At 35.5% G+C, this 22833-nt stretch overlaps 1 protein-coding gene across 1 annotated transcript in view; it reads right to left on the bottom strand.

The window, feature by feature from the left end:
* The window catches only part of MAP4K5 (mitogen-activated protein kinase kinase kinase kinase 5), a 117750-nt gene that overhangs the window by 55617 nt on the left and 39300 nt on the right, over window positions 1–22833 (bottom strand). The window contains exons 4-6 of the mRNA XM_032179205.2: window positions 9253–9343; window positions 8721–8785; window positions 5514–5569 (exon numbers count right to left, since the gene is read on the bottom strand). Coding sequence (XP_032035096.1) covers window positions 5514–5569; window positions 8721–8785; window positions 9253–9343 — 212 coding nt within the window. The remainder of the gene's footprint in view (window positions 1–5513; window positions 5570–8720; window positions 8786–9252; window positions 9344–22833) is intronic.

Here is a 22833-nt window from a genome sequence, read left to right as displayed (position 1 = left end):
CAGGTTTTCAAAGTTGTCTGACTATTCTAGGTGTTTTACATTTCCACAGCAATTTTAGAATCAGCATGTCAACTTCTTTAATAAAAAGCCTCCTCAAATTGTGATTAGCGTTGCACTGAATCTATAGATCAATTTTTGAAGAATTATCATCTCAACAGTATTGAGTCTTCTGGTTTGTGAACATGGTATAGTTCTCCATTTATTTGGGTTTTTAGTTTCTCTCAGTAGTTTTGTAGTTTTCTGTATGCAGGTGTTTATGCATCTTTTGTCATATTTATCCCTAAGAATGTCATATTCTTTATGTTATTATATGTTGTATTATTTTAACTTCTGATTGTCTGTTGCTAGTATATATAAATCTGATTGATTTTTGTATATTGATAGTGAATATTACAATCATTCTAGCCTAATTTATTAGTTCTAGTAACTACTTTGTTTTTAAGAGTATTTAAGGTAGAGTATTGGAGAGTACTTCAGAGTATTGGAGTAATTTTTGAAAATTCAAAAATATACAGCACCCAACAAAGTAAAATTCACAATGTTGGGCATCTACTCAGATTACCAGACAAGCAAAGAAACATAATAAGATGAAAATGAGTAAAGGCAACCCACACTGACAGAGATGCTAGAATTAGCAGACAAAAACGTTAAAGCATTTTATTCCATTTTCGATATAGATGATGATGTGGTCTGTGAATAAAGAGAGTTGTACTTCCTACTTTCTAATCCAGATGCTTTTTATTCATTATTTTCTCTTTTTGCACTGGCTGAAACCTCTAGGACAATGTTGAAAAGTAGTAGTAAAGGCAGACTTCATCACCCTGTTTGGGTGAGCTTGGAGGAAAAAACATCCCGTCTTTTACCATTAAGTATGATTTAGTCATAGGTTTTTCACAGGTACCCTTTATCAGGCTGACCAAGTTCCTTTCTATTCCTAGCATGTTCAGAATTTTTTATCAGGAATGAATGTTGGATTTTGCTAAATGCCCTTTCTGTGTGTATTTAGATGATAATGTGGTTTTTCTTTTTTAGTTGTTAAGATGAAATGATTTTTGGATATTAAACCAACACTGCATTCTAGAATAAACTCCACTTGTTTATGATGTATTAACTTTTAAAATATATTACTGGATTACCTTTGCTAAACCTTTTATTTTTAATGTTTGCACCTAGGTTTATGAAGAACATTAGTCTGTAGTTTTGTTCTCTTGTAAGATTGTTGTCTAATTTTGGTGTCAGAAAAATGCTGACTCAAAATGATTCGGCAGTTATTCCTCGTTCTTCAATTTTCTAGATAGGTATATATAGGATTGGCATTATTTCTTTCTTATATGTTTGGTAGAATTTACTGTATGGCATCATCTGGCCTGGAGTTTTCTTTGTGAGAATACATATAGGATTATTCAGGTTATTTATAATTGAGTGAGCTTTGGTAGTTTGTATCTCTTGTTGAAACTGCTCATTTTATTGGCATAATACTGTTCATAATACTGTCTTGTTATCTAATATTTGTAAATTCTGTCTTGATATCCCATCATTCATTTCTGATGCTTATCACTTGTTTCTTCTCTTTTTACTTTTTTTCCTGATCAATCTGTCTAGATGTTTATCATTTTTATTGCTCATCTCAAAGAATCAGATTTTTATTTCACTGACATTCTCTATTACTGTTTTTCTCCATTCCATTTCATTTATTTCTGTTCTGATCTTTATTTCCTTTCTCTGCTTACTTTGTATTATATTTGCTCATCTTTTTCTAGCTTCTTAGGTGGAAGCTGAGGATACTGATTTGAGAGCTTCTGTTTAGTGCTATAAATTTCCCTATAAGTACAGGCTGAATATCCCTATCTAAAATGCTTGGGACCAGAACTATTTCAGATTTCAGATTTTTTAGTACTTGCAGAATATATACTGATTAAACATCCCTAATCAGAAAATAGAAAATGCAAAATGCTCCAATAAGCATTTTCTTTGAGCATAATGTTGGACTTTCTTAAACATTTCTTGTAGGATAGGTCTGCTGGTGACTTGTTCTTTCAGTGTTTATAAGTCTGAAAAACTCTATTTTGCCTTTGTTTTTGAAAGAGATTTTCTCTAGGAATAGAATTTTAGGTTGACAATTTCTTTTCAGTACTTTAAAGATTTTCCACTGTCTTCTCACTTATTCTAACAATAAATCTTCCTTGTCTCTGTTCTTTTGTATATCATGAGTCCTGTTTTGAATGCTTCTAAGATGTTCTAATCAAATAAGCAATTTGATTCATGTGTCTTAGTGTAGTTTTTTTTTCATGTTTTTTTTTTGTGCTCAGGATTTGTTGAGCACTTTGGATCTGTGGGTTCATATTAATAGTTATCATCAAATATGGACAATTTTCAGCCATCTCCCCTTCTCAGTTTGTCTCCCTTTTCTCTTTCGTTTCCTTTTTTTCTCTTTGTCTCTTCGTTCTTTTTTTTTTTTTTCTCATTTGTGTCCCTTTTTCTTCTGTTGTCCCTTCAAGGACACCAATCCATATTAGGCCACTTGAAATTGTCCTACAGCTTAATGATACTCTTCATTTATAAAAAACTATTTTTTCTTTCCATGTTTCATTGTGAATATTTTCCATCTCTATGCCCTCAAATTCAAATATACATTTTTTGCAATATTTAATCATCTGTTAATTTCATCCTTTGTTAATTCCATCAGACACTGTGGTTTTCATCTCTAGAAGTTTGACGTGGGCCTTTTTTATATCTTCCATATCTCAACTTCTTAAGCATCTTAAACAGTTATTATAACTGCTTTAACGTTTTTGTCTGCTAATTCTAGCATCTCTGTCAGTGTGGGTTGCCTTTACTCATTTTCATCTTATTATGCTTCTTTGCTTGTCTGGTAATCTGAGTAGATGCCCAACATTGTGAATTTTACTTTGTTGGGTGCTGTATATTTTTGAATTTTCAAAAATACTCCAATACTCTGAAGTACTCTCCAATACTCTACCTTAAATACTCTTAACTGGCTTGGGACCCCACCTGGGTTCCTTCTCCCTATACTGTGGCCTGAAAACTTTCCCAAGGCCATAAGCTGGGGCAATTATATGGCTTCCTTGGTTTGTTTCCTATTTTTCAGGCCTCATTGTCCTTCATTACCTGATGTTCAGTTTCTTGAAAATCACTGTTTCATATATTTTGCCTACTTTATTTGATTGTTTTGGGTAGCATGGTAAATCTACTTCTTGTTACTTGATTTTGACCAGATGTGGAAGTTTATCTGCATAATAGAATTTTAAAATTGGAAATAATATTGGAGGTATTCCCTTCCTAAGCTTCATATTGTTGTTTTTTTTTTAATTTTAATTTTTGTGGGTACATAGTAGGTATATATTTATGGAGAATTTATTTGGTACAGGCGGCAATGTGAAACAAGCACATCATGGACAAAGTGGTATCCATCCCCTCAAGCATTTATCCTTTGAGTTACAAGCAATTCAATGACACTCTGTTATATGAAAATATAAAATTCAGTTATTACTGACTATAGTCACCCTGTTGTGTTATCAAATACTAGAACTAATTCTTTCTTTTCTTTTTTTTTTTTTTTTGGTACCCATTAACCATCCCCACTCCCCACCGACCATATCAAATCCCTTCTCAGCCTCTGGTAACCATCCTTCTACTTTCTATGTCTGTGAGTTAACTGTTTTGATTTTTAGATCCCACAAATAAGTAAGAACATGTGATGTTTGTCTTTCTATCTCTGGCTTATTTCACTTAACATAAGGATCTCCAGCTCCATCCTTGTTCCTGCAAATAAGCCTCATTTTATATACTCATGCATCACAAAACAATAGGGATGCATACATTCTGAGAAATGCATTGTTAGGCAATTTTGTTGTGCAAGTATCATAGAGGGTACTTGCATAAACATGGATGGTATATACATATAGCCTACTAAACACCTAGGGTATATGTATAGCCCTATTGCTCCTAAGCTACAAACCTACACAGCACATTACTGTACTGATATTGTAGGAACTGTAACACAATGGCAATTACTGTGTATCTAAACATATCTAAGCATAGAAAAGGTACAGTAAAAATACAGTATTATAACCTTATGGGACCACTGTTGTATATGTAGCCCATTTTTTGACTGAAATGTTATGCAGTACAGGATTGTATTTTGGGAACTAGAACTATATAAAAGGTTACGGTCATATACCAGTGCCAGAGTGCAAATCCAACTTTGTTTTTTTTTTCACCTCTACTCAGTACTTTAATACTTAGGGAAATAATGAACTTTGGATATTAAAATACAAAGAAAATGAATTTGTCAATAATTCTCTGCTGTGAGTGTATGATTAAGTTTGTATTTTATGTAGATACAATAAAGTAGGTTTCTATGTTATGTAAATGTTACAGGAATATACACACACATACATACATACATATATACTACACATCTCTCTCTCTATATATATAAAAATATATATATGTTAGATAAATTAATCTGATTTATCTCTCAGTAAGATTTGGCAGTGGTTATGTCTTTTAAAGCATGTGGGAACCAACTCTTCAAAACTGACTAGAACTTTTTCCTAGATCAGCCAAATCTCCCATTTTCAAAAATATTAGAGAACAACACATAGAGTATCAATTTCTTTCTAAATTGAAACTACACAATCTAGGATATTTAGGGATAGAAGCATTAATTAACAATTATCAGTTGTAAATTACAAAAATACAAACCACAATCACTACTACTTATTCCCTCCTCCAAATTTAAATGCCTTAAAGTATATGAACAAAATTGTTAATTCCTAATTTTCTCAGTGAGTATCTTTCAGCGCACTGAAAAAAATTAATAAATTGGGAGAAATACCACATACTCTGTATCTTTATTGAATATTCATAACCCATTTTAGCATACTAAAAGTTCTCACAGGCCCTGAAGTAAAGAAACCTGTTTAATGCAATGTTAACCAAACTTACAAAAAGAGATTCTGCTATCAATAACACTTAATATCACATAGAACTAGGGTTTTCAGATAACGCCTTGAGTTAATGCTGTGCTAATTTATTTTATTTCAAGAGAAATAGTAAAAGCCCCCATGTCTCATGGAAGAGATTCCTTTTACTGCCATAAACTTGAAGGGAACGCTTAGACAACATGTTACAATTGAGAGGTTTGGTGATTCATTCTTGAAAACCAATTTACACAACTGAGGGCCAAGTGCTACAAAGTAGAATACCTCACATGACCATGGTGTGCATCAGCATCAAAGTGGAATTCCACATATGATCACTGTATATGCCGGCATCAGCTTAAATGAATTCATGTGATTCATTCATCAAAGAAAAATAACTAGTTTTACAGAATTATAAGAGATTAACAGAAAAATCATTTTGTTTTACCCTTTCTCTTTAAGGTAGACTATCATTTTATAGTTATCAATTGTCAGGCAATTGCCTTTCTAACTACATTAAGAAAATATTGCCTACAATTGCCTAACTACATTAAGAAAATATAGTACCTGTAAGGTTTCTCTGCATACATAGGCTATTTGCAATTCTGATAATGGTCCAGTAACTAGAAAGAAAAAGAGACCACATTGTTATACATTTAAACCTAACAGATTAGAAATAGTCTACTTAAAAAAATGACAAACTAGGCCAAGTGCAGTGGCTCACGCCTGTAATCCCAGCACTTTGGGAGGCCAAGGCAGGCGGATCACAAGGTCAAGAGCTCGAGACCATCCTGGCCAACATGGTGAAACCCCGCCTCTACTAAAAATACCAAAATTGGCTGGGCGTGGTGGTGCGCACCTGTAGTCCCAGCTACTCAGAAGGCTGAGGCAGGAGAATTGCTTGAACCCGGGAGGCGGGGGTTGCAGTGAGCTGAGATCACACCACTGCACTCCAGCCTGGTGGCAGAACGAGACTCGGTTTCGGAAAAAAACAAACAAACAAAAAACCAAAAAACAGACGAACTATTATAAAACAACTTCTATTTATACAATTGAGTGACTTCTCTTCTGATTGTGGGCATATATTATTTCTGTCATCAAGAAACAAAAACAAAAGGTAACACTGAGAATTTTTTCAAATGTACTTCAAAAGATTTAACTCCATAACAACTGTGGTCCTTGAAAATATTAAGCACTCATGTGCAAAGCATAGTGGTAGGTCTATAGAATGCAATCCTTAACAATTTTTCAAAAATAAAGAAATACATGTAACTAGTTATACAGAGAAATAGAGAATCATAGAGATTGACTGTCCAATATATTAAAAGGCATCATATACTTTTTTAAAGATCAAGATGCTATTTCTTTAGTATAATTCTTTACCACACCTATCAAAAGAGAGGCTTGATCCAGTACCTTATCTAAGAATTTAAAAAATAACCGTGTCACTTTTGGCAACCAGATCTCTCCCTAATATGAAATATAAAATTCTTCTTATTTCAAGAACTCAACCAGAGGCTTTGGGACTATGTCTTTCAATACCATGAGAGTAACTCTGGGGTAGTATCTGCTGACAGTGAAACCAAATCACGTAGTCATGTGTATTCTTCATCTAGAGAAATTTCTACTGCGTATTTTAATCACTGGCTCTCTCTACCCATTCAGGAACATAAATTTTTGATTCTTAGTAACATGACAAATAGTAGTAAAAGAAAAAAAGTCACTTTATTAACAACATCTAATTATAAGTGTAGATTTTATTGATTATTATGCTATCTAGTATACTAACTACCGGGATGGGTACTACTTAGGTTCAATTTAATTCAACAAATATCAGGTTTAATAAGAGAAAGTCAGAATTTCATGAAAAAATAAAATTAATGTTTCAAAGCTATTCTTTAAACTTAAAAGTTGCAAAAAAAAAAAAAGCCAGCTATCTTAAGAGTGCTCTCATTTTATAAAAATGTGAATGGATAAAAATTACAATTACGGAATAAAAACTTTTCATAGAAAAGACAGCAATTCCATGTATGTATGTATGTATGTATGTATGTATGTATGTATGTATGTATGTATTTATTGAGACAGTCTTGCTCTCTCACCCAGGCTAGAGTGCAGTGGCGTGATCTTGGTTCACTGCAACCACCACCTCCTGGGTGCAAGTGATTCTCTTGCCTCAGTCTCCCAAGTAGCTGGGATTACAGGTGCCTGCCACCATGCTTGGCTAATTTTTGTATTTTTAGTAGAGATGGGGTTTTACCATGTTGGCAAGGCTGGTCTCAAACTCCTGACCTTGGCCTCCCAAAGTACTGGAATTACAGGCATGAGAAGATAGCAATTCTTTATAAAATCATAGAAAAAAATTAAATCCAGTGGCACAGAGAATTTTAAATCCATATGCCTAAGAGATAGCCTAAATCATAGTAATTTGTGTATTTGTAACATTTATGTGATGTTAAAACATTTTTGTTAATAAAGAGGTAGTGATCAGTGTTTAGACATCGGTCAGAATTTTTGTTGTTATGATTTGTTGTGACAAAATTAGATAATTATGACATTTTAAAATTGATAATTAAGTACTATATTGATAAGTTTTTATTGTAATTTAAAAGTTTACTTCTGAGCTTTGCTTTCCCTCTCCTCATTGCTTGACTAATGACTTAGTCAACTGGTAGGTATTCTTTCATTCTGCTATACATTTACATTCTATATTTATACTTATAAAAATATAATTTTTAAAAGCCTAAGTATGACCAAGTATGTTATACATATTCTTTCACAATTCATTTTTCCATTTAAAAACAAGCCTTAGGGATATATACCTAGGTCAATAATTATGAATTAACTTCATCTTTTTAAGTGCCACACAGTATTCCATTTTACAGGTTGAAGAGTACTTTATTTAACCACTGCTCTATTGACTGACATTTTAAAACTGAGTTCTGTAGTTACAACCTATTACTTGAAGTGAAATAGCACTTCTGTTTTTATATCTACTGTGGCTGCATTTGTAAACTGCATGACTGAAATTTGATAAGGTTTCCAATATAAAGATTTCAGCATAGAAACATTTAAAAATATTTCACGTAATTCTTCAAAACAAATTATAAAATGAGTAGCTGCAATGGGAGTTTTACTATCCCATATCCATGTTAAACGAGAAGAAAAATTATAAGGATCTATGTTTAGTCTCATAAATTCTAGAAATTCAAGAAATTGCCAGCAGCAACAAAACAAATTAAAAGCTAAACAGTAGAGCCAAAACAAAACTTTCTAAACAGTATTAGAATATGTCAAATTCAACTCAGAAAACTGCCTAAATTAATAGAATACTAAATAAAATACTCAAAACTTTAAAACATACATATTAATACAAAAATATTACAGTAACAAGTAAATTGCTTTTCTGGTTAGCAGGTTAAGTTACTAAGACAGACATGTAACTTCCCTTCTGTGAGTTACCCCTTGCGTTTCAATATTTTTTTACAAGGAAATTTAGGAAGTTTCATTTGTAGATAAAACACTTTCCTAGAGATATCTAAAGAGTAAAATTTGGATTATATAAATACTTTTGCATTTGTCAGTTCGGGCTCAGGCAAGTTTAATTGACTAACCAATAAAAAATAAATATAGATTTCTGTTATGCAGTGCTCCGGGAACAGAAGAATGCAAAATAGTAAGTCTACCTGTTAATTTCCGTGGTTAACTGGAAATATCAAACAACAATCATTAAAACTAAAGTCTGTTTAAAATGTAAAGTTAAATTAACAGTACCATGGTAAATATCTTGAAGTGATCCGCCACCACAGTATTCCATACAAATCCATAGTTTTTCCCGACTAATACGAAAAAGAAAGAAAATTATATTAGTTAGTAATTTTCAATCACTGAAATACTCTAAGGCTCTCACTCTTTAGCACACCAAGGTTCAGAATGGACTGTGAAGTGCAACAGGAAACTGCTATGCAATCTTACTACAAAACACAGAAAAGCACATTAATTTCAGCTTTGTTCCCATCTTCAGTGGTTTAGAATATGATCAGTTTTCTAAGTTAAAACACTTATTTGTAATCACTTATAATGTTTCACTAAAATTGCCAGATGAGGTATAACTATAAAAATGGGAGTACCATTATTAATATATAATAGGGGGAAATCGTAGAAATAGGAAGACCCTAAAAAATTTAGAACTTTGCAGTGTTTAAAAACATACATATATAGTAGCACTTACATAGAAGGAAGAGAGTGTAGTAGCAAAGAATATATAAAATACAGAGAGAGAGATGATGCTTTTTTTTCCTCTTACCTAAGATAACTCCCAAAGTAGGCGACGATGTTACAATGTTTACATTCTTTAACCATAAATATTTCTTGTTGAATCAAAGAAAAATCATCTCCTGGAAAACAAAATAAGTTATTTATCATGTTACTCAAAATCTCTACATATGAAAAGGAGGAAGGAAAACTTTACAATAAATATTAGAGATGAGGAATGAGGCATTCTCAATACTTCAATGAAAACGTAAACTGGTAGAATCTTTCTATAAAGTCAGAAGTCTTTAAAATATACAGAATCTTTGAACCCACAATTCCACTTACAAATTTTTTTTTCTTAAGGAGATATGTACAAAGACAGATGTTTACTACAGTATGGTTTAATAATGCAAGGATGGTGAAATAAATTACAGTACAGTGTACAGTGTGTTGTGACATGAAAATAGGTTTATATTATGTGAAAAAGGAGATTACACACTATTTAAGTATACAGAAAAAGTATTTCAAAAGTAATTTTGCTTTCTTCCTTTTTGGTCTGTACTTTACAATCAAACCCATATGAGTTAATTAGAAAAAGCTACATTAGGCCAGGCAGGGTGGCTCACGTCTGTTAATTCCAGCACCTTGGGAGGCCAAGGCAGGCGGATCACTTGAGGTCAGGAGTTCAATACCAGCCTGGCCAACATGGTGAAACCCCGTTTCTACTAAAAACACAAAAATTAGATGGGTGTGGTGGTGGCACCTGTAATCTTTAAACTTGAAATGCAACTTCAAGTTTAAAATCAGTGGGCAACATAGTGAGCCTCCCTCTCCCTCCACTAAAAAAAAATTCAGTGGTGTCCAGATAGACTCTGGCTCTAACTCAAAGTCATCTTAGAAAAACATACAAGGCCAAGAAGGAAAAACTCAGCAATTAGGTCTTAGATAAATAAACAAAATCTTCACACAAGTCAGAGATATTTTTTCCCTTTATACTTTCAACTTTTTCAGTTCAAAACCAAAACAGAGCTTTAAATATTCTTGTCATGCCATTAAAAGCTTTTAAAGATCTATCACTACTGATGTGGTTTAAACATATATTTAGTTTCGTACAAAAATTAGCTGAGCATAGTGACAGGTGCCTGTGGTCCCAGCTACTCGGGAGGCTAAGGCATGAGAATCACTTGAACCTGGGAGGCGGAGGTCGCAGTGAACTGAGAGCACGCCACTGCACTCCAGCCTGGCGACAGAGCGAGCCTCTGCCTTAAAAACAAACCGAAACAAAAACCCATACATATATTTAGTTTAACTATTAATATGCCACATTTATTTATAATCATTGGAACTTTTTTTAACAGTCAATTCATGTAAACATTAACTGATAGTTCAGTTAAAGAATTTCATGTTAGCAATTTTAAAGGGTTAGGGAAGCCAAACGAGGGTACAATCTTCTAACTGAATGAACGTCTGAGAGAAAACCTTTAAAGATAATCTACCTTTTATTTGTAACCTGGGAAAACATGTATTACATAAATGGTTACGTATACCTTAAACATAAGTGTGCGAATGGCTACTTGTTACAACTGAAAATGTACTTCTTAATGGTTTTTACAATAAAAGAGGATCAAAGGAGATAATCCAAAATAGAAGATGACCTTCTGTTCCTCATTATCAGTTTAGGCAGAAGCTGTGAGTAAGCCCTGAAGGTGACAGTAGAAAGTCTGCCTACCTAGGTGCAGAGGAAAGGCCCTGCTTTCTGTGTTCACTCACGGGCACCAGAATACTTTCTTCTTTTATATCACTCCTCCATCTGAGCCTTTTCCATCATAGCATTAAAACTTCTTTACGCATGCTAATTTCCCTCAAACTGGCTAAATTCTAGCTCATCTTCCATGTTTGAAAAAATATGAATTATAAAGGAAAGAAGAGTAAAGCAGCACATAATTTTGTTAATATATGTGTATTAGTCCGTTCTCACACTGCTATACGGAACTGCCCAAGACTGGGTAATTTATAAAGAAAAGAGGTTTAATTGACTTACACTTCCACATGGCTTGGGAGCCCTCAGGAAACTTACAACCATGGCAGAAGGGGAAGCAGGCAAGTCTTACATTGTGGCAGGCGAGAGAGTGTGTGTGTTAGAGGAACTGTCAGACACTTATAAAACCATCAGATCTCATGAGAACTCACTATCATGAGAACAGCATGGGGGAAACCACCTCCATGATCCAATCACCTCCCACCAGGCCTATCCTTCAACGCCTGAGAATTACAATTCAAGATGAGATTTGGGTAGGGACACAAAGCCTAACCATATCAATATGTTATTCTTTGGATTCCCACCTACTCACTTTTAAATGTGCACAGATATACTGAGCTGTGCTGAAAAATTCTTCAGTTAAGTCTGGGATTTAGAACAGATTTTCTCACAGAGTAGCTTCACATAATATGGTGCCTAACTTCTCAATTGTGTGTAAATTCTTAAACTGACCTGTAAAAGTCAATAATATGGCTGAATTAATACTACTAGTAACAAACTACTACCTCTTGGTAGCAGTTTGAGTTCTGGGTTCCACCCTACAACTGTTTCCAGCAGCAGCTACGTGAGGTTTCTACCAGGCAAGGTGAGGTCTTGGTGGGAGTAAGTGACAACTTTTTACAGCTGTAGCTGGAAGCAAGAATTCCGAAGCACAGGTTATTAATAACTCAGATGTTTGAACTCCAGCTTCAGATATATTCTTCATATATCTGCTTCACTATTATATTATTTGAAACTTTAATGCAAAGAGAGTAAAATCTTCTGTGAATTGAAACTGTACCATGGAAGAGACTTACATAAAGCTAGTGTTTTTGTAGTTTATCCTGAGAGGTAAGTAAGCTAAATATGGTTATCACAGATGTAGCTATTCTTTGATGGCCTACATCAGCCTCATAAAAATAATCTGAAATTCGGATAGTTGATTTTATTCTTTTAACTGGGTGATTCGCCAAATTAATATTACTTTCCACTGAGATGTGGCATAAAATCCACTAGGTTCAGAGAACTTAGGCTTGTAGGTTCCAGCTCTGCTGCTCACCAGCCTGGGCAACATAGAGAAATCTCATCTTTACAAAGTAATAAGCTAGGCATGGTGGCATGCACCTGTAGTCCCAGCTACTCAGGAGGCTGAGGTGGGAGGACTGCTTGAGCCAAAGAGTTTGAGGTTGCAGTGAGCTATAATCACGCCACTGCACTTCAGACTGGGGAACAGAGTGAGAGTCTGTCTCCAAAGAAAAAGGTACTTGTTTAAAGAAGAGAAATTTTATTCTTCACACCCTGACCATGTAAGGATGAGACTAGTTGAGAACCACAGAGCCCCTTATCTTATCTTCAGTTTTGGCTATATACCTATTATTTCCATCTGAATGTCTTGCTAGTACCTTACATTTAATATATGCCCTGAAGTACCAATATCTTCTCTTAAAAACCAATTTTTCTTCCTGACTTTACAGTTTGTGTTAATGATACTTTATTCTAAAGGATTAATCACTACCAGTCTGTTCATAGCCCTCCTAACAAAATCTACCACTATCCATGGCACTGTTTGTGTCATGTGACCTTCTACTAGCCGAAGGAACCAGGGTGAACAACGGACTTGAAAAGAACTAATCCATAGCCTGGCAAGAGCTAATCACATTTGATCTCTTGAAAATGTGAACCATGGAGACTCGGTCAGTTGTCACTTACCAGCAGAATCATAATAAAAGTGAAATATTAGAACAAGAGGCCATGAATGACTATAGCTAAGATTCCTAGAGATGTCCTACTGAAAACCTGGCTGCTGAGTACATCCTTACACAGGAAAGGGAGAAATACCAGAGACTGAAAGTACAGGTTGTTTTTTTTCTCCTCCTTTCTGTAAGGGCAGTTGCAGGTTCTACCAAACCACAGACAGAGACAGGAATCACTGAAGACAGATGCTTATTTCCTTGGGCTCCTCAAGAATGTATGGGTGTGTGTTTGTGTGAAAGAGAGAGAGAGAGAGAGACAGAGAGATAGAGACAGAGAGAGAGAGAGAGAGAGAGAGTGTGTGTGTGTGTAAGGGAACTCAGCCTGATACTCCTAGAAAAAAAAAATGACCCCCTCAGCCAGAAAGGGGAAATATGTAGAGCCAAAAGGGATGGTAGTTCTGTATCTGAGACAGTAGACACTAGAACTAGTCCTAATTAAAATGATAAATTATTAAAAGCTCCTAAAACTGGCTTGAGCCCTGGGAGATAGCTATAAAAATTAACTAAGAAATGTAGATATTAGTTATAGCATGCTGGGTTCTAAATGATGTTAACATTGGGGGTTTGTGTTTTAAAGTTTTTTGAAAAACCACTGTATTACTGTTTAAATTAAGCATGTTCAGTAATTACTAGAGCAATGATCACAGCCTCCAACATAGTGTTTCAAGGCTGACATTAAGAGACAGATTTGCTAACAAGTGTAGCAAGTACAAGATCCTGAAGGCCAAGTTTTCTGCCCCCTTTTTCTAAGCCACCTTCTGCCTAACAGGCGCACTGCAACTCTAAACTACAATTTTTAACTAGAGTGGGCAGCCAACCCCCTAAAACAAGTTACACTACGAAGATACAGCCTTAGTATCTGGGGTCATCTTGAGGGGCTGGGCTTTGCTCCCAGTTTCATAGCTTTGAATACAATTAGCCAGTGACAGTGTTAGCTACCACTTGCTTCTGCTACCATCAGTGCATCAAAATAGGATCAACTTAGACATTATTAATGCCACAATCAAAACACTTGTAAAAACATAGTAAGAAAAAAGTAGAAATCTTGGGAAGCAAAAGACTAGAATTTTAGAGCTTCCTAATACTATCTGCAGGTTGACATAAAGCAGTTAAGCCTTCATACTCTGGGGATGAACTGGAGTAAGTCGGTTGCACCCCTCGTGTATAAGGGTCCTCTGCATTACATTTGGATTTAATACCCTCTTAAAACTTCCTTACAATCAAATGATTCCTAACAAATAGTACCTGGGAAGTGATTAAAAGCAGCAGACCTTCAGATTTTTTTCAAAAAAAGGTACTAGGCATTAAAATCTGGTTGTGGCAAGATAAAAGGCAGTAAGATTCATCACACCTCTCCCTCCAAAAACATGACAGTAGATCATAGATTTAATACTGAGGTAATTAATTCAACCAATGTCTATAATTATGTGGACAGCTATGTTTCCTGAGCACAAAGTCTATTATCTCTCTTTTTTTTTTTTTTTGAGATGGAGTCTCGCTCTGTCGCCCAGGCTAAAGTGCAGTGGTGTGATCTCAGCTCATTGCAACCTCTACCTCCTGGGTTCAAGTGATTCGCCTGTCCCAGCTTCCAGAGTAGCTGGGATTACTTTTTGTATTTTTAATAGAGATGAGGTTTCACCATGTTGGCCAGGATGGTCTCAAACTCCCAACTTCAGGTGATCCACCCGCCTTGGTCTCCCAAACCACTGGTATTACAGGCATGAGCCACAGCACCCAGCTTATTATCTCTTAAACTCCTAATATTGTGTTCCAAGCTATAAGCTTGAACTAATACCAAAAACTATCCTCCAACGTTACATACTGAACTCTTTTTTTTTTTTTTTTCGAGACAGGGTTTCACTCTATTGCCCAGGCTAGAGTACAGTGACAGAATCTTGGCTCACTGCAGCCTTAATCTCCTGGGCTCAAGCAATTCTCCCACCTCAGCCTCCTAAGTAGCTGGGATTACAGGCACATGTCATAACACCTAGCTAATTTTTTGTATTCTTTTAGAGCCTGGGTTTTGCCATGTTGCCCAGGCTGGCCTCGAACTTCTGAGCTCAAGCGATCTGCCTGACTCAGCCTTCCAAAGTGCTAGGATTACAGGTATGAGCCACCATACCTGGCCTGAGCTTTCAAAAAGTTAGCACATTATAATAATTCTACAAAAAGTATATTAATGAGCATTTTGCATTTGTTATTTCATCAAATATCAACTGGTTTATGCTTTTTATGTCTACTGTATTTCTACTTCATTGTTCATGTTAAAATTATTAACATGATGCTTCTGAATTGCATTTCCTATTTTAATCCTCTATTTTTAAATTAATCTCACAGAATTATTAATAAATCCATGACACTGGATTTGGTAGTGATTTCCTAGATACAACACCAAAAGCACAGATAACAAAAGCAAAAACAGAGAGATGAGACAGCATCAAATTTCAAAATTGTGGCTGGGTGCAGAGGCTCACGCATAATCCCACACTTTAGAAGGCCAAAGTGGGAAGATCATATGAGCCCAGGAGTTCAAGACCAGCCTGGGCAACACAGCAAGACTGTCTCCACAAAACACACAAAAATTAGCCGGGTGTGGTGGCATGTGCCTGTAGCCCCACCTACTCAGGAGGCTGAGCTGGGAGGATCACTTGAGCCCAGGAGTTCAAGGCTGCAGTGAGCTATGATCACCACTGCACTCCAGCCTGGGTAACACAGCAAGACCCTGTCTCAAAAAAAAAAAAAAAAAAAAAAAAAAAGTTCACGAAAGGACACAGTCAACAAAGTGAAAGAGCAACCTATAGGAGAAAATATTTGCAAATCCTGTATCTGGTAAGATATATCTGGTTGAGAAGTTAATATCCAGAATATGTAAAGAAAACTATCAGACTCATGCCTATCCTATACAGGTATCAATAACGGAAACTACCATTTCTTAAACTAAAAATAATTGTTTTATTCCATATTATTATATCCACATTAATATACTTACCTTAGAAAAGTAAGCCAGTGTAAGAAAATATAAAGAATGTAAGCCACGTACAGCGGCTCATGCCTGAAATCCCCACTATTCAGGAGGCTGGGGTGAGAGGACTGCTTGAGCCCCTGAGTTTGAGGCTGCACTGAGCTATGACTGCACCACTGCACTCCAGCCTGAGACTCTGTCTCAAAAAAAAAGAAAAAAAAGAGAATGAAATAAAAATCACCCATAAATGTACCAGAGACACCCACTGTTAGTTTTCTGTTTGTTCAAGAGACAAAGTCTTGCTGTCACCCAGGCTGGAATGCAGGGACACGATCATTGCTCACTGCAGCCTCAAACTCCTGGGCTCAAGCAGTCCTTCTGCCTCAGCCTCCCAGGTAGCTGGGACTACAGGTATATGCTGCCACATCCAGCTAATATTTTCAAAAATTTTTAGTAGAGACATGATCTCCATTATGTTGGTCAGGCTGACACCATGAGCATTTTGATTTTTTTTCCAGTCCTGTAAGTACTATACTTATGAAGTTCTGCATATCACATACACAATTTGGACCATACTCCAGAGTTTCACAGACTATTTTCACTAATCAATATTTTGTAAGCATTGCTCATGTCATTAAAAATCACATAAAAGTTACCCAAACTGGAAAGAAATAAGTTAAAAAATCTCTGTTCACAGATGACATGATCATATATATAGAATATCCTAAAGTCCATTAAAAAAATCTACTAAAACAAATAAACAAATTCAGCAAAATTGTAAGATACAAAATCAAAACAGAAAAATCAGTTATGTTTCTGTACACAGTGAACAATCAGACAAGGAAATTAAGAAAACAATTTATTTACCATAGCATCAAAAAGAACAATTAGGCCGGGTGCAGTGGCTCACGCCTGTAATTCCAGCACAGGCAGATCACCTGAGGTCAGGAGTTAGAGACCAGCCTGGCCAACACGGTGAAACCCTGTCTCTACTAAAAATACAAAAATTAGCTGGGCGTGGTGGCAGGCGCCTGTAATCCCAGCTGCTTGGGAGGCTGAAGAACGAGAATCACTTGAATCCGGGAGGTGGAGGTTGCAGTGAGCTGAGATCATGCCACCGCACTCCAGCCTGGGCGACAGAGTGAGAATCCATCTCAAAAAAAAAAAAAAAAAAAAAAAAAAAAAAAGAAAGAAAGAACAATTAGAAATAAACTGAACCAAGGAACTGAAAGACTTGTGCATTAAAAACTATAAAACATTGCTGAAAGATATTAAAGATGACACAAATACGTGGAAAGACATCCCATGCTCCTGGATTGAAAAATTTAATATTATTATTATTATTATTTTTTGAGACAGAGTCTTGCCTCTCACCCAGGCTGGAGTGCAGTGGCACAATCTCAACTCACTGTAACCTCTGCCTCCCGGGGTTCAAGTGATTCTTCTGCCTCAGCCTCCCGAGTAGCTGGGACTACAGGCACACGCCACCACACCAGGCTAATTTTTGTATTTTTAGTAGAGACGGGTTTCACCATATTGGCCAGGCTGGTCTCGAACTCCTGACCTCGTGATCCGCCCACCTCAGCCTCCCAAAGTGCTGAGATTACAAGCGTGAGCCACTGCGCCCAACCCAACTTAATATTACTAAGATGTCAATACTACCCAAAGTGATATAAATAGCTACACAATCCCTATGAAAAATTCTGGTAACATTTTTTTTTGCAGAAATAAAAAAGAATCATTCTAAAATTTGTATAAAATTTTAAGAGACTCTCCATAGCCAAAACAATTTTGAAAAAGAAGAACAAAGTTGGAAGACTCATGCTTCCTGATTTCAAAACTTACTAAAAGCTATCATAATCAAAACAGTAGGGTACTGGCATAAAGACGGATATATTAAAGACCAATGGAATAGAACAGACAGACCAGAAACAAACCCTCATGTAGTATATGGTTAAATGATCTTCAACAAGGGTATCAGAACTACTTGATGGGGAGAGGGCAGTCTCTTCAACAAATGGTATTGGGGAAACTGGATATTCACATGCAAAAGAATGAAGTCGGACCCCTGCCTTAAACCATACACAAAACTTAAAATGATTTAAAGATATAAATATAAGACCCCAAACTATCAAACTCCTAGAAGAAATCACAGAAGAAAAGCTTCATGACATTGGATTTGGCAGTTATTTCTGGTATATGATACCAAAAGCACAGGTAACAAAAAACAGATGAGACTACACATGAAATTAAAAAAAATTTTGGTCATCAAAGGACAAAAGCAGAGTTGAAAAGGCAACCTACAGAACAGGAGAAAATATTTTCAAATCCTGTATCTAAGAAGGGTTTAATATCCAGAATATATAAAGAACTCCTACGACTCACAAGAAAAAATCAAATGACCTGATTTTAAAAATGGGAAAGGACTTGAATAGACATTTATCTAAAGATGACCTGCAAACAGCCAATAAGCACATGAAAACATGTTCAACATCTTTAATCAGAGAAACTCAAAACCACAATGACATATCACTTCACATCCATTAGGATGGCTACAATTAAAAAAAAAGCAGAAAATAAAACTGGTTAGAGGTGATGTGGAGAAGCTAGAACCCTTGTATACTGTTATTGACATTGCAAACTGGTGAGACTGCTACAGAAAACAGTATAACAGTTTCTCAACAAATTAAAGGTGGAAGTATCACATGACCAATAATCATGCTTTTAGGTTTATATCCAACAGAACTGAAAATAGGATCTCAAAGAGAGATTTGTACACCCATGTTCATAGCAGCACTATTTACAATAGCCAAGAGGTAGAGGAAATGCAGTTTGACAGAATGTCTACTGACAGATGAATAAATAAAACTGTAGTATATGAAAAACATGCAGACTTAAAAAGGAAGGAAATCCTGTCACATGCTGTAACATAGATGAACCTTGAGAACATTATGCTAAGTGAAACAGCCTAGTCAGAAAAGGACAAACACTATATGATTCCACTTATATAAAGTATCTAAAGGAGCCAAATTCATAGATACCAACAGTAGAATGGTGGTTACTAGTGGCTATGGGGAGGCAGCAAAGAGGAGTTGTTGTTTAATGAATATAGAGTTTTAGTTTTGCATGATGAAAAATTCTAGACAACTGCTTCACAACAATGCAAATATACTTAATACTACTAAATGATGCACTTAAAAATGGTAAAGACAGCTGGGCATGGTGGCTCACGTCTGTAATCCCAGCACTTTTGGAGGCCGAGGCAGGTGAATCATCTGAGGTCAGGAGTTCAAGACCAGCCTGGCCAACATGGTGAAACCCTGTCTCTACCAAAAATATAAAAAATTAGTTGGGTGTCGTGGTGGGAGCCTGTAATCCCAGGTACTCGGGAGGCTGAGGCAGGAGAATGGCTTGATCCCGGGAGGTGGAGGTTGCAGTGAACTGAGATTGTGCCACTGCACTCCAGCTTGGGTGCCAAGAGCAAGACTCCATCTCAAAAAAAAAAAAAAAAAAAAGAAAGAAAAAAGAAAAAAAAATGGTTAAATGGTAAAGTTTGTGTTTTTTACTGAAATTTAAAAAATATTAAAATGATGTGAGCATAGCCTAATTTAATCATTTCACTACAGCCGGATGTTTAAATGAATATATATATACACATACATATATATATTTTATATATATACACACATATATATATTATATATATATCTTTCTTTCTTTTTTGAGACAAGATTTCATTCTGTTGCCCACAGTGCAACGCAGTGATGTGAACATGGTTCATTGAAGCCTCGACCTCCTGGGCTCAAGTGATCCTCCTGCCTCAGTGTCCTGAGTAGCTGGGACTACAGAAGCAGGCTGCCATGCTCTGCTAATTTTTAAAAATCTTTGTAGAGACGGGTCTTACCACGTTGCCCAGGCCGGTCTTGAATTCCTGGGCTCAAAAGATCCTCCCACCTCAGCCTCCCAAAGTGCTGAGACTACAACAGGTGTGAACCACCGCTCCCAGACCAAAAAAAAAAAATAAAAATAAAAACTTTTAAAACAAGTATTTAAAATAAATATGCAGTAACCTAAAAATTTGTGTATCATTTAGAGCAAAATTACAATGTAAAAATTAGGTCTCTTAACTAATATTTGCAATGGCAAAAGTTTTCTGTACTAGTAAGTACTAGATACATTTCTGAAGTTTATGAAATAATGTTAAAGATAGTTATCAAAACGAAAACTAATTTTAGCGGTAGTTCATTGTACAGTGAATAAATTAGCAGTAGTTTTTCAGAAAATCAATTAATCCAATGCTAAATATTCAATCAGCTAATTTTTAAACAACTATGAAAAATATAGTGACACAATGGTGGCAATCTTGTGAATATGGTTGTTTTGGTTCATAATAAGTAAATATGGTTTTTTTCCATTGAGCGTAATGAATGTAGAATGTTAAACAGAAGACATTAGTAAACAACACTAACCTTTATTCATTTTCTGTATCTATTATTTAAAACCAATAAAATGACATTTGGGGCATGTATTTGTGCCTTCAAATTAACATTTTCCATTAATTCAGACTTGAACTGTCCAAACAGTGAAGACAGGGTACAAATATTTTACTTTACAGAATATTTTTAAAAATCAAGGTTGTTAGATTTTTGAATAGAAAGTCTGAAAAGAACATACCACCTAACCAGAATAGATGACACTTGTCCTATTTGGCCAAACAGCCTACCTTGGGATTTCTTTCAAGAACTTTGCCAAGTTCTTTCAAGAACAAGGCAAACTAATGGGTGGTTTAAACCTCTGTATACTTCCTGACTTTTTAACATTTACACTACCTTCTCTGCTTATACTTTCAGGAAACAGGATAAAGTATTCCCTGCAAGTCCAAGGAAAGCTTTAAGCATCTATTCAAAGATATTTAAAGATTCCTATTTATTTCAAAAACTGTCTAAAGAAACACATTTAACTTATTTTATTAAAAAATACTAAACTATTTTATAAGTATTTCCAATTTACCATTTTAAAAGACAAGCAAGGGAACAAACCAAAAGGGTATTGCATTAATCATCCTGGGTAGTGATGCATTAAATTCCATCTCTGTAAGCAAGGCTGACAATATTTAAACAAACTGTGATTTTCATAAGCTTAAAATATTATTTTGTAGTTCTGTCATAAAAGAGGGGTAATGGAAGGAGGAGAGAGGGAAGGGAAAGTAGGATTCTGATGGTAAGTTTTCCCACAAACTTTGTTCCTGCTCTGGCTGTTGGCCACCACTAGCTACAGACTTGTTGAGCAAATTGAGCATCTGTAAAATGAGTTAGATGGTAGGCTGAAATTCAGACAAAAGACAGGAAAACATGGTGGCATGAACCATCACAGTATCTGCTTGGGCTTATAGGGCACTCTGGATGTCTAACCAAAGAGATGAAAAATGCAACTGAAACTCACAATGGTATCACTGGTGGTATTATTTTCAATGCTAATCACTGGTAAGTCAAACTCTATTTAATGTTACCATTTGTAAGGTGGTGACTTTGGTAAGTATCTACTATAAAAATGAGATAGAAATGGTTAAATCATTCCTGAAAATAATCATTTTGCCTGTATATTAAAGAGCAATAAGAACATACAAACATAGGAAGGAATGCTGACTTCATTTTCTTTTATGAATATTTTTGTGGCTAATTAATAAACGCGATTTTCTGTGCTAACCTATTTTCAACTCTAAGGCTCACTGTAGCATTTTTTTGACTATTAGGAAGACCTTCAAAAGCAATCTGTTTCAGCAAAATTTTGAATATAGCATTATAAAATTAAATTGCCAGGGGCAAGTCAGTAAATACAATTTAGGACTCTAACATTACTATAAACTTTAATATCCTATTTTTCACCATGGAGAAAAGATGTTAAGTTTACAGCTGGAATTTCATTTACTTAAAAAAATTTTTGTTTATGTATTACCAGACTTAAGTTTTTTTTTAAGTCATACTGGCAAATAATTATCTTTTCATGTCTAAATACAATTTTAAACCAGTTCATCTGTTAAATCAATACAATAAAGCACTTTTGTATTATGCTGGCTTTACTGCAAGTTTTTGAAAGCTGCTAAATACAGTTGAGAATTCATTTTTGAAATACAGACGTCTGCAAAATTATTTGAAGTATCTGAACTGAATGTTGGGAAAATTCATTAGCATACCATCATATTTTTAACCTAAAGATACCCTTAAGTCTGTTCCAAAAATGTGAAAAATACCATCTACTTTGGCTTTACTGACAATGCTAAAAGTCCACTGATTTTCCACAAAAATTCCACAGCAAAAAAAAGGAGAAATACAGGATGCTGAAGATAGAAGAATTTGTTTTGAAAGAAAATTTAAGACAATAGTGCTTCAAACTCTCAGGGATATGAAAGGGGGAAAAAAGAGTACAGGTAAATTAAGGCAACAAAACGAAACAAAGAATGCTGGTAGAGTTAAGGGGGGAAACCTGTGTAAAAATAATACTTGTATAGAACTAATAAAAGCATTGGAACCAACAAGGAATAGAAGCAGTATTGGGGGCCAGGCGTGGTGGTTCACATCTGTAATCCCAGCACTTTGGGAGGCCTAGACAGGCAGATCACTTGAGGCCAGGAGTCCGAGACCAACCTGGACAACATGGCAAAACTCTGTCTCTACTAAAAATACAAAAATTAGCCGGGTTTGGTGGCACGCACCTGTAATTCCAGCTACTCAGGAGGCTGAGGCACGAGAATCACTCGAACCCGGTTGGCGGAGGTTGCAGTGAGCCCAGATCGTGCCACTGCACTCCAGCCTGGGCAACAGAAAGAGACCCTGTTTAAAAAAAAAAAAAAAAAAAAAAAGTCACTGATATGGCAGACTTTAAAAATTCATTACTTTCCAA

Source organism: Hylobates moloch, unplaced genomic scaffold (assembly GCF_009828535.3).
Source record: "Hylobates moloch isolate HMO894 unplaced genomic scaffold, HMol_V3 SCAFFOLD_16, whole genome shotgun sequence".
In the NCBI taxonomy this organism is placed as follows: domain Eukaryota; kingdom Metazoa; phylum Chordata; class Mammalia; order Primates; family Hylobatidae; genus Hylobates; species Hylobates moloch.
This window is presented reverse-complemented; position numbering and strand designations above follow the sequence as displayed.